General features: G+C 35.6%; 1 protein-coding gene across 1 annotated transcript in view; it reads right to left on the reverse strand.

Annotated features, from left to right (window-relative positions):
• ADGRB3 (adhesion G protein-coupled receptor B3) overlaps positions 1-13,489 on the reverse strand; it is a 778,422-nt gene that overhangs the window by 325,998 nt on the left and 438,935 nt on the right. The window contains exon 14 of the mRNA XM_024752147.1: positions 8,539-8,641. Within this exon, the coding sequence (XP_024607915.1) occupies positions 8,539-8,641 (103 nt within the window). The remainder of the gene's footprint in view (positions 1-8,538; positions 8,642-13,489) is intronic.

A 13,489-nucleotide genomic window follows, 5' to 3' on the forward strand; every position in this document is an offset into this window, starting at 1 on the left:
GTTGAATATATCATGTAATTTATTGAATACTGTACTGGAAGTGAAAAGCAGAATGGTTGTATGGTTACAGAATGGTCATAAGTATATCAATTGTGCACCCTTGTGGTTGTGTGGCTGACTTGGAGCTGTGGGCCACTGCCCAGCATCATATGAGAGTACCCTACTGCATATCTCTAGCCCAGAAAAAGATCAAAATTCTAAGTATGGTTTCCACTGAATGCATATCACATTCCCACCATCATAAAGTCAAAAAATCGTAAATTGGTGACTGTCTGTGTATCTATTTAACAATACAATACATCACTGGCTTTGTCCATGTATTTTTATAGGTGGTTCTCTCTTTTCCTCTGATCTTCATAACTTTTCTATTTTCTTGTTTGCAGAATAGGGAATTTAGACATCTTTTCTAGCCCTAGCCCTTAATGATTCTAGAATGACATTTATAAATGAACTCCTTTTCTTTTACAAAACTCTCTTCCAGGTCTGTTTTTTCCCCTATGGAATATTTTCAAAACATCTCACTATGGTATAAAGAGAAGAAGTCAGAAGAGTGAGCCAGGAAGATGATCAAAACAAGCTCATCCATTCATGCAAAAGTCACTTAGCCAACACCTGTAACATTCCAGACACCTTGGAGGCACTGAGGCTACAGCACTGAACAAAACAAAATCCTTGCCTCATACACTTAGCTATAGTGAAGGGGGCAGGGAGAGAGACAAAAAACATAAAGAAGTAAATATATAATATGCTAGGTGGTAATATGTGTTATGATGAAAAGTAAAATACATGAGTAGGAAAGACTGGGAAGTTGAATGGATTGCAATTTTGTATATTGAAAAGGCTTCACCAATAAGATGATACCTGAACAAATGCCTGAAGGAAGTCATTTACAGAAAAGATAAAAGTCACAATAAACATGAATGCTGAACCAAGTTACTTTAACTTTTCCTTGGTGCTTTTAAGTTCTGAATAAATTCAATTCACATGCTATCTTAATTACACTCTTGCTATCTTCATGTTTTCAAGGCGTTTTCTCTGGACCTACTCTTGAATCACCTGGGATGCTGGTGAAAAATGTAGGTTCCTTGGCTCCGGGAATTTTGAGATTGGGGCTTAACTTAGGAACATACATTCTAACGACTCCCTCCACTCCTTATAATTTTTAATCTATATCACATTTGTAGAAGCATGGACACACAACAGAAATAACATGGTTACTTCACTCTGCTTTTCTTTACATTTTCGAATGCTTAGTCCTCATGTGCCACAGTAAATTCCTAATCTGGAAACCTCTTAACTTTCTTGTACCTTTCATAGTCCTCTTGAAACAAAAAATATCCTCTTGTCTGTAGAGGTAAAGCAAGCTCATAGGCAAAGCTTCTAAGGACTTGGAGAAGGCCAGTGACCTCCTTGTCACTCTTTCAACATTTCCAGTGCTCTGAGCAAGATGTTCCAGGGCGAGTCCTTGTGTCACATCTTCCAGTGAATTACACATTGAGTTCTTGTACGTGGACAGGAGAAAGACTGTTCAACTGAGACTCCAAAGCCTCTCTTCATTTCCAAAACTTTAGATATAAAGGCATTACATTAATAATATCTGGATTTTGCTATGCTTGCCCTTTTTCTATCCCCACTGTTAATTGTATTTCTTATATAACTGCACAAACAGATTTTGGGAATTCCTAAGAACATTTCCAAAATACCTGACCTGACCCACAAAAGACTAATTTATATCCTGCCTATAATTCTACTACTTGAGAAAAGTCACGTTTTAAAATGCTCAGGAATGCATTCTAAAGGAAGTAAGATTCTCGTAGATGTAAATTTTTCCACAGTCAAATCTCTGACAGGTCATGAAAGCTGATCAGTGTGAAAGGGAGCCCTTTCTGGATTATGTCTTCTAACATATAAACATCTTCATAATCCCTGAAAACGTAATACACCATCCAAGGGGATGATGCAGTTGAAAAGGTATCATAACACATTCAACTCTACAACAGGAAGACAGTCTGTTGAATGTTCTCCATACCTCTTCTCAAGGTTTTGAGAGTATTTTAGCATTTCTAAGTGATACTTAAAAAGAGTTAAATCTGGGTCTAACTCTCATTTTTTGATGGGGTAGCTGACATACACCTGAAGTCCAAAGAGCCTCATTGAGAATGCAATACTTTTCTTACTTAAAAGGAAATGGAGATATGGAATTTTTCAATTTATTTACATGAGTTCTACAGAAAGCACCTCATTGAGAACCAGTTAAATCAAGAAGATGGAAAAGGAATAGTTGTCTTTAGCTAAAGCAGAAGAGCATAGAGGCCACTGAAGTGAGGAAGGCAGAGTATGGTTCTATCAAGACAAGTCACGTCTTCCAGGACTTGGCAGCCATTCAGTTAGAACACAAGGGGAGGGCACGTGTGTAATCCAGCTTCTGCTATCTGGTTACTCAGGACCGCAACTTAACCAGATGACACTATTTTTGTGTCTCTAATTTCTTAGATATATCACTAGCCACTGAATGTACATTATTTCCTGACAAATACTTTCTATTTGACATGTGGAAAGTAGTAAAAGTAGAACAACTATCAGAAATTATTTATATGTGCATCCTTCAAAGAAAATCATTGCCTCCACATATATGTCTTACAGCGTCTTCCCCATATGTGACTGCATCATTTCCAACAATGGCTATACAGGTCTGGGTGCACCTCTCAAAAAACAAATGGTTTATCTGTGGGTAAAACTCTCCAAGGTTGAAGTGGCAAATAACTTTAATAAGTAAACACTCAAATAACTAGATTCCATATAGATATAGCATACAGCTTGTCTTTTCCTTTTATATCCAAGAGGTTGTAACAATGTGTCCTAGTAGTGCTTTTATGGGGTTGTAGCAGAGACAAGGGCTGGCCAGGCTGTTTTGCACAGTTCCAATCTATCAGCTGCCGGCAGAGAAGTTTTGCTAAATTGCTTCAAGAGCACAACACATCTACAAATGCCAGAGTTGCTCCTGGCACCCTCCAGTTTTCCCTAATATCCCACCACCACTTTACAATGGCCATTCTCATTGTCTGGTGATTCCTTTAATCAAATTCCTTAAGTGTTAGCATGATAATCAGCATGGAAAAATGTAATCTCTAGTTGCTAACTGACTTTCATTGAGTAATATATTATCATTATTGTAGTTTATCTGATTCAAAATGTCACTGTTACTGTATGCATATATATTATTTTCATAATCAAAAAAATAATTTTGCAATGCTCCAGTGCAGGGTTATTAGTTTTCTATTGCTGCTGTAACAAATTACCACATACTTAGCAGCATAGAACAACACAGATTTATTATATCACATTTTCTGTGTGTCATGAGTCTGGTGAGCTTATCTGGGTTTCTGCTCAAGAAATTCACAAGGCTGGTATCAGAATGTTAGCAGGAATGCAGTCCTTTCTGGATATGGGGATGAGTCCACATCTAGGCTCGTTCGGGTCTCAGGAGGATTCAGTTCCTTGTAGTTGTAGGACTGAGGTCCACATTTCCTTCCTGGTTGATAACCAGGGGTTATTTTCAGCTTTTAGAGGCTGCCCATATTCCTTGGCTTGTGGCCCTCATCCTTCCTCCTCAAAGTCAGCAATGGCAGGGGAAGTCCTTCTTACCTTGCATCTCTCTGACCATAGCTGGGAAAGGCTTTCCAATTTTAATGGATCATGTGATTAAACTGGATCTACTCACATAATCCAGGATAAATGCCCCATCTCAAGGTTCTTACCCTTAATCCCATCTGCAAAGTCTTTTCTGACATGTAATATAATATACTCACAAGTTATGGGGGTTAGGATATGGGCATCTTTGGGGGGCCACATTCTCTTCACCATACAAGGGGTGACAACATATGCAGTCCAGGGGCCAAATCTGGCTTGCTACCTACTTTGTAAATGATAGTTTGTTGTAACAGAGCCACATCCATTTTCATATATTGTCTCTGGTTGCTGTCACACTACAACAGCATAGCAGAGTAGATGAGACAAAGACCATTAGAGCTCATATGTCTAACCTGACTCAACTGAAAATGTTTGCTGACCCCTGCTCCAACAATAGCATAATTAGTCTAAAATTTTTTTGAAGAATATCAATGCTGTATTATGAATAAGAATAAACTGAATGTGAAATGTAAGTGGGAAGAATGCTTACTCAAGTTTAGGAATTTAGGATAAAACCAAAAAAAAAAAAAAAAAACTGTAGCTAGAGAATCATTTCTATCTCAATTTCAGCCGTTGGCAGTACCATCAATCTACTTGTCTAGTTAGCATTTCAAGACTCTCCCATAAAAACTACCGAGGGGTTTTTAAGCAGGCAAAACATCAGAAATCTTTTCCAAATGGACGCAAGCTAGGGTAGAAAAGTAATTTTAAAAGTAAAGGGATATGGGCTTCCCTGGTGGCGCAGTGGGTGAGAGTCTGCCTGCCGAAAACGCCCCTTTGTAGAAATTATAGATGTATAGAATGAACCTCTTTAAGCTTTGCCAAGTGAGTTTTAATTCGCTGGGTTGTTATCAGCCTTTGCTATTCATGAAAATACCCACTGATGAATGTTGGAATTTCTTTTCATTGTTTTTCATGTTAATGGTAAAAAGAATATTCATCACAGTTTTCCATTGTGTTTTCCACTATGATTTACAAAGGCCATGGCTCATGATTAATTTTAGTTTATACACATAAAACAAACTCCTGAATTTGTTAGCTAGATCCTGTTAGTATGCCAACAAATGCAGCAAAGAAAATAAAACCGCAAGCCCCAATTCCCGTGAGATCGTTTGTGACTATGACCAATTTGAGAACTACAGAAAAACCCAGTGTATTTTCCTCAATCCTGAAAGATAGCAGGTTGGCCCTACCTAGACCATGAGAGTTGTTGCTTAGAGGAAGAAATAAAAAGAAAGGCGAAAATAGACTGCAGAGGCTGCAGGCCAGGGTAGTCCAAGGTGTCCTTCCACCAGAAATGGAACTACATTTAAGACTTTTTATTTGAAAAAAGTGAACTTTCAGGCTTGCAAAGTTGATAGAGCATGAGATAACTAAAATGCATTTATTTTCTTATTCTTCTAACATCTTTTAATGATAAGGATGTTATATATCTTGGAAATTCACAGCAGGCTCAGATCTGTCAGGACCAAGGCATCCTAATGGTGGGTGTGAGCATGTGTACATGCGTGTTTGCTTATGTGTGCACATATAGATCCATTCTGCTGCACTTATTTAGGTCCCAATAACGACTTTCAATAAATGTATTAAATTTCCTTGCACATTATGGAACCTAACAATATTGATAAGTATAAATGTCACACTGAAGAAACCTTAAGTAATATGAAAAACAAAATTCTTTTTCTCAGAAAAGCAAATTTGGCGTTTCCTATAATCAAGGAATTGCTATGCCCAAGCACTAAGGACCACAAACTCAGACTCTACAGATTATAACAATAAAGCCATGAGCCTAGAAAACTGAACTAAGAATACTATCTTACTCTTTAATGACTTATGAGCTGGTTAAAACTGCAAATGGCTTTGCTGAATACAATTTGAAATTTCAAGTTTTCATGTTCCATTACCTATTCCTACCAGTTCCCAAGGGCCTTATTACACTTAACATACTTTAAATGTTATTTATTTAAAAGCTTTTTTAAAAAGAACATGTTTTGTTTAAATAATGTTAACAGGCTTTTCCCTAGACTCATTATAACTATTAATTTCCTTTCTTCATTTTTTTTTGCACATGGTGTATACAACAGATATAATTTGCAAGTCATTATTCTCTTCTGAGCTTAGAAAAGTGCAGCAGATACATTTGCTATAAGAAAATAGGTGAAAGTAGACAGTCTTGATATAAGCAAGATGTCATCTAAAATAGCTCAACTTTGAAGGCAATACCAATGATAATACATCTGTATCTACATAGTTATAATGAAATTTCAGCTTGTTCTAATCAATTTTAATTTTCATGTTTAAGATACATCTTTTCTTCACATTTTCGTGAAGACTATTATATGTCAGCATAAGCTCGACTATCTCTTCAATGAAAATAAACTAAAATCAGAGCATACTTTACAAGACACTCAATAAACTAGTCATATATTCCTTCCCTCAGTGTATATTAAAGTCCTTAACAAAATCTAATCTGCATGGTAAGTATAAATATCAATACAACAAGCACTGGAAATTTTAAACAGTAGAACGTGAAGGACTGTAGGTGTGGTAAGACAATGGTGTGGGAGGTATCTATAAAGTGGAGGGAAGGGACTTCCCTGTTGTCCAGTGGTTAAGACTCCACCTTCCAATGCAGGGGCTGCGGGTTCTATCCCTGGTCGGGGAGCTAAGATCCCACATGCCTCACAGCCAAAACACCAAAACATAAAACAGAAGCAATATTGTAACAAATCCAATAAAAACTTAAAAAGCAAAGTGGAGGAAAGAAATGAGGGATGGAGGAGCCCAGAGAATCTCCACCATGTGCCTGGGAATCAGGGCAGCCTCTGAGGACAGGCACAGGTGGGTGCTGTTCCTGACACAGGATGGAAATGGGTGGGAACACCTCGAGGCATTTTCTTCTCCAGACTAAACTTTTCTTCTTCTCCCTCAGACCCTTTGTGTAACGGATTTGTCTATATTCTCTTAAATCTAGGCCTTCCAGAGTTGAGTATTGTTTTAGGAATCTGGTCAACTCACTCACTCAAAGTACTGAAAGAATTAATTCTAAGTGACTTGCGGTAATCATCTCACCATTCTTATATTCTGAATTTCATTGCCACTCCAGAGTGTAGCTGGTGCTTCATAAAATTTATTGACCATACACTCTGGTTTCCGTATGTAGAAAATAAATTTTTTGTACATTATTTACCTCTTTTGAAATTGGGCTGACAACATATGCCCCCAGAAAAGTTTGACTCAAAGCTTAAATCTGTTCATTTCAAATAGTTCTCTTGAATTGAAATAATGAGATTGTTTTATCAACACTATTTTTAAGGTTATTCTTTCTTCAGCTTATGAAAAAAAATGCCATTTAATTAACATGTTCTTTAAATTCTCAATAGTGATTTTATCTTTATTTAGGAAAGTTTTGTGAATGTTCATTTACAGAATTGTGACATTGTGACATTGCATTGCTTTTCCAGTAAGCAATTCAGGGAATTATTATCTCTTACTGTGTTTCACCAATGCTTAAAACTGGATAGACATTACCATGATAAGCAATATATACAAACAAATATGTAAATAAATATTTTATAATACATGTTGAAGGTACACAGTTCCTTATTCAAAAATTACGTTAAAAGTATCTCCTAGCTTTCAGTGCAGTGATGAGATTAGGGTCATTAAAGGTATGAGGAGGTAGATATAACAGAAATAAAGTACATTGTCAGAGTTAGATAGAACCTGTATGGTCACATTTTGGCAAAACTGGGAAAAGGCCAAATAGTTTAAGTATCAATCATGATGTTTAAAAGTTACTGCTGAGAGATTTGAGATTTTCATTAAACAATCTAGGAAGCTGGAACACCTTTGTAAAAAGTGGTTTATATGGAAGATAATTGTCATTTTTTAACAAAATGAAGCGGAGTTTTTTTAAAATCAGCAATTATAAAATACTGGAGATGTACAGGTTTTGTAAACTAAAGGATGTGAGAATCAATTTCATCATGTCATTCACTAACTATATGAACTTGGGAAAATCACAATCATTTTGTGCTTTCCATAATTGTATGCAAAAGTCAAGTTCATAGAAACTTTGCAAGGGATTTAAAAAAAGCTATGTATATGCAACATATGAGACAGTTTAACACAGTAATTGTAAAAGCATAATTAAGAAAGTCTTAATAGGAATCACTTTCCTTGCCCCTTAAATCAATGATTTAGGTATTTAAGGTGGATGTATAAAGGATAAGTAGATATTTTAAATTTCTACATAAGGTCTGAACAAGGTCTAAAGAATTTCAGTTGCAGGTGGATGGATTTAACAGAGGGTTCTTGTCATTCTGGATGGAAGAGCTGGATTTGAATCACTGGAGCACCCAAACAGTTTCTGATCCTGGGTGTAGCACCAGGGTGTAGCACTTTAAAAAGCTGCTTCACTGACTCTCCTACCCTGGGGTACCCTGAAGGACATCACGGTCCTTTGCTTTATGTCTGTATCTTCTGTTGCTGCATGCATCTTAAATCTGTGTGTTTATATGGCAGTCTTCCTCACCATGTGGCAAGACTGCTTCTTTCATCTTGATCTCCCCCACTTCTTAGCTTAGAGCCCAATAAAGATGTGGGCACTGACAAACTATTAACTATTATCCTGGAGAAATTGAAGAGTTTTATCATGAACCAAAGCATAGGATAATGTGTCATTTTGTTTTTATATAATACATATCTTCATAACAAATTAATTTGTTTGCAACTCTAAAGAGTTTAGAAAATGTATTCTGGCCTTATAAGTCAAAAGAAGGACTGTTAACCTTCTTTAAAAGGTAAATTCTACAAGCAACTCAATGCCAAGTGGATGATACTTACATTAGCCAAGTGAGCTAGTTCTATCTCCAGGAATGAATCAGTTGTCTTGGGTTCAGGCCTTATGGTGACCACGATGATTTTGGAATTAACGACAGTATAATTTCTGAAACAGAATAATTATGATTAAAATGAGACAGGATTGATGATGAATATTAATTCCCACTGTTCAATACATGTTGTGATGACATTTTTAATAAATGTATCCTAAGCAAAGACATAGAAACCTCGCTCACATAGATTTAAAACATGATACTGAACTACTATTCATGGAAAGATACAGTTGATTTTTTGTTATAAATATACCCAATCTGGAACTAGAAAACTTTAGGGGGAGAAAGCTATTGCTGACTGTTACCATTTTAAAGGCAGGAAAGATGGAAAAGCAATAGCACTAACAATTACTTAAATCTGATTCACCTGCGGGACAGGTGGATCATGAATTCAAACCTTCAGGCAATCTTTAAATGAATATAATCCATTCATCTCAAGGTGGACCTAACAGTTTGGTTTTCCAAGAGACCAAATATTCTTCTTGCAAAGTGCTGTCTTGGTGTTTGTTTTTAGACTATCTCAAAATTCATTAAGATGAATGATTAGAAAGTGGTGTAGAATGAAAACAAGTAGAATTTAAATATCAATAAACTTTGTTGCTAATTACTGACCATCATTCATTTCAACAATAGAGATATACAGGCCACTTCTTTATCTCAACATGCTAGATGTAAAGAACACATTTGCATTTGGAAATATCTCACCAGTACAGTTCATTCACAAAGAAGTTTTAAATATAATCATATTTACAAGCTACAAAAAAATTATCCCTAAATATAAACATGTAAAATGGAACCAGCTCTTTCTTGCATATACAGGTTTACATCCAACATATATAAAATGCTATACACCTCCTGTAATATAGAGATTTAAAGATTTTATTGTATTTTAGTTATTTGAAGAAATATATATATATACATATATATATATATATGTATATATATATATATATATTCATTCTTCCTTTTTACTATTCTGGGGAATTTATAACAGGTAACAAGACAAAGTAACTTAATTTTTTTCCTCTTTTTTGTTGTTTAAGTTGTTATTTATAGGTAATAAAATTCATCAACTTTAAGTGCACAGTTTAAAGCTTTTGGTAACTGTATGCTACAATGCAAGCACCACCAAATCCAGACAGACAACCCTCCACAGTTTCCTTGAGCCCCTTTGCACTTGATCCCCACATCCCTCCCCATGGTTCCAGGAAACCATGGTCATGTTGTCACTATAATTATGTCTCTGTAGAATTTCATTATATAGAGTCATATACTACATAGACTTTTGTGTTTGACTTAATTCACTCAGCATAATGTTTTTGAGATTTATCAGTCCTGTTTCTCTTTATAGCTGAGTAGTATTTCATGACATTGAATTTGTGATCTATTCATCAGTTAAGGAAGCAACCTTTAGGTTGCTTCTGATTTTTAGCTTCTATGATTTTTAGCAGCTATTCATATTTGCCTATCATGAATAATTGGTATACATACATTCTGGATGGACATATATTTTCATGTCTTGAGTAAATAACTATGAGTGGAATTGCTTGCTCATGTGGTAATACCATGTTTAATTTTATAAGTTACTGCCATACAGTTTTCTAAAATGGCTGTACCATCAAAGTCATATAATTCTAATATCATAGAACCTCACATTCTTTGTGAAAACGTTTTCTCTAATGGGCCGATCTTTGCCACAAAATTTCACCAGAAAAAAATGCCAACTATGCCACACTTGGAGGAATATTTAGTAACAGAGGAACTATAAACATATTCTGAGTGGGATAACATTTCTTAACCCATATATTTAGTAATGTCAAATAACAAATTCTAGAACACTCAGAAGTTTCATGGTACCCAGCCTAACAGAAAAATAGTAAAAAACAACAAAGTATAAATTTGTTTTCAGTATTCCTTAGGAGGAAGGTGGTTGTAAACAGAGAAAGTTGGTTGCCTGTTATTTATTTCATTTAATACTAAATGAGTTGGGCTTCCCTGGTGGCACAGTGGTTAAGAATCTGCCTGCCAGTGCAGGAGACACAGGTTTGAGCCCTGGTCAGGGAATATCCCACATTGCTGCAGAGCAACAAACCCGTGCGCCACAACTACTGAGCCTGCTCTCTAGATCCCACAAGCCACAACTACAAGATTGCGTGCGCCTAGAGTCCATGCTCCACAACAAGAGAAGACACCACAGTGAGAAGCGTGTGCACCATAACAAAGAGTAGTCCCTGCTCGCTGCAACTAGAGAAAGCCCGTGCCCAGCAATGAAGACCCAATGCAGCCAAAATAAATAAATAAAATAAATAAATTTATTAAAGAAAAATACTAAATGAGTCAACTAAAGGTAAGGGGCATTGAGAAGGATATGGAAGTAAGCTCTAAATGTCAAGCTTCCTCTGCAAACTCACTCTTCCCTGTTTCTCTGTGAGCAAAAGTAATTCGGGATCATGTAAGAATAGATGGGATTAACTGTGAGGTGATACCAGTTGATTAATTATGTTAACAGATCTGACAGGATTCCCAGAAAATGACAAGATATATATATATATATATCTTGCCATATATATCTATATATATAACTTGGAGTTGGGGACAAAATTAATCTGTCACCACCAAAAAAATTTATGGCTATTTCTCCCAAAGAAGAGTCCTGGGACACAGATGCAAGTTCCTTTTTCAGGAATGAATACATTTGAGTTCAGGTTTGGTTATCTGAAACAAAAATATTTACACGTCACACAAACCCAATCTGCCCCCTTATTCTGGTCCTGTTTATAATCCCATTTCCCTTCAATAAATAAAACCAAATGCTAATTTATAAACTGCTAATTTTAACAAAGTTTAGTTAAATTTGATAGTATCCAGATATTTTATATTATTTTAGAAGTTGTGTACTGATTTACTGGAAAATACAGATGTGGGTATTCCAAACAGGAATTTATAACATGTCAAGATATTTATGAAGTTCTTCTTGTGTGTTTGGGCTTGTGGGTATTTTAGCCCTAGGAAACTGGATGGTGGAGATCCAAGCAGCTTAGATAAGCAGCCTTCTGTAGAGTATTTACTCTGTGGCAGGTTCACCAGCTACCTAATCAGTCTGGTGGAGAAGGTCCCTAGAAGATGAAATCTGCCTTATGGCTTTTGCTAAATATGTGTGTGGGGAGTGGGGAGAGAGGGCATGTGTGTATACATATGTTAACTCATTTAGACTACATCTGAGAAGGGATGTGTGTCAATATATTTATGCATATGGATGTGCTTATAACATTATGTGAGTCCCCTCCCACCTTGAGTTACTACCATGTACTAGATCTACCCCACACCCATTAATGCTATATATGTCTCCTTCCACAAGATTATAGTTCAAGGAGGGCAAGATTTGTATCTAGCATTTATGTATCCTCATTTACATTATGCATGGCATATTTTAGGGCTAACACATATTTGAATGACTTATTAAATACCACATAATAAACAAAAATATTAAACTTTTGGCCAATGTGATTTAAAATATATCAATATCACAGTATCCAAATATTTAATGAAGGAAAAATAAGCAAATTTACATTATGCAGTGGCTCCCTTTTAAAAAAGTGTACAGTGTACAAAATTTCCTTAATTTATTCCATCAATTTATTCTAATTTGCATAAGTGAATACCTGGCTCCTCGTGTGCCATGTCAGGCTTTGTGATATATTAATGCTTCCTGGCTGGGCTCACATTTGTATTCACTGCTAGAAAAGCAGACCTTACAGCCAAATGGATTTCATGACTAAAGTAATAAAGATCTTTCTTGTCCTTGAGATTAGCAGTAGTCAGTATCTAAAACATTTTAAAATGTGTGGAGTTCTTTATTCAAAGAAGGCTCAAGTTATTCTTCACAATTTTTACAAAGGCTTAAGGTGCTTAAGGTACATGAATCATATCTTAGAGTAAAAAAGTGACTATAAAATGCAATGCAACTGTTTGAAAGAGACTCACTTTAGGTATAGGGCCATACATAGGCTGAAAGTGAAAGATCTAAAATGATACTCCATACAAATGGTAACCAAAAGAGAGCAGGGATAGACATATTTGTATCAGACAGAATAGACTTTAAGCAAAAACTGTAATAAAAGACAAAGAAGAACATTATATAATGATAAAAGGGTCAATTCACCAGGAAGATATAACAATTATAAATATATGTAGCTAACAGCAGAGCAGGCAAAAATATGAAGCCAACATTGGCAGAACTGAAGGGAGAAATAGATAGTAACACAATAATAGTAAACTATTTCAATACAATACCCTGCTTTAATAATGGATAGATCAATCAGATAGTAGATCCATAAGGAAACAGAGGACTTGAACAACACTATAGATCAATTGTACCTAACAGATATATACAGAACACTCCATCCAACAGTAGCTGAATATACATTCTTCTCAAGTGGATACAGAGAATTTTCCAGAATAGATCACAGGTGAGGCACAAAAAAAAGTCCTAACAAATTTAAGACAACTGGAATCGTACCAAGTAACTTTTCTGAACACAGTGGAATAAAACTAGAAATCAAAGGCAAAAGGAAAACTGGAAAACTCACAAATATGTGAAAATTAAACAACACACTCGAACAATTAGTGGGTTAAAAAATAGATCACAAGGGAAATTAGAAAATATCTTGAGACAAATGAAAACACAACATACCAAAACTTATGGGATGCAGCAAAAGCAGTACTGAAACAAAAATATATAGGGGTAAATACCTCCTTTTAAAGAGAAGAAAGGTCTTAAATCAATGACTTAACTTTACACCTCACAGAACTACACCTCACAGAACTAGAATAAAAACAAACTGAACCCAAAGTTAGCTGAAGGAAGAAAATAATAAAGGTTAGAGCAGAGATAAATGAAA

The sequence above is a fragment of the Neophocaena asiaeorientalis genome, unplaced genomic scaffold, assembly GCF_003031525.2.
Source record: "Neophocaena asiaeorientalis asiaeorientalis breed wild unplaced genomic scaffold, Neophocaena_asiaeorientalis_V1.1 scaffold544, whole genome shotgun sequence".
In the NCBI taxonomy this organism is placed as follows: Eukaryota; Metazoa; Chordata; class Mammalia; order Artiodactyla; family Phocoenidae; genus Neophocaena; species Neophocaena asiaeorientalis.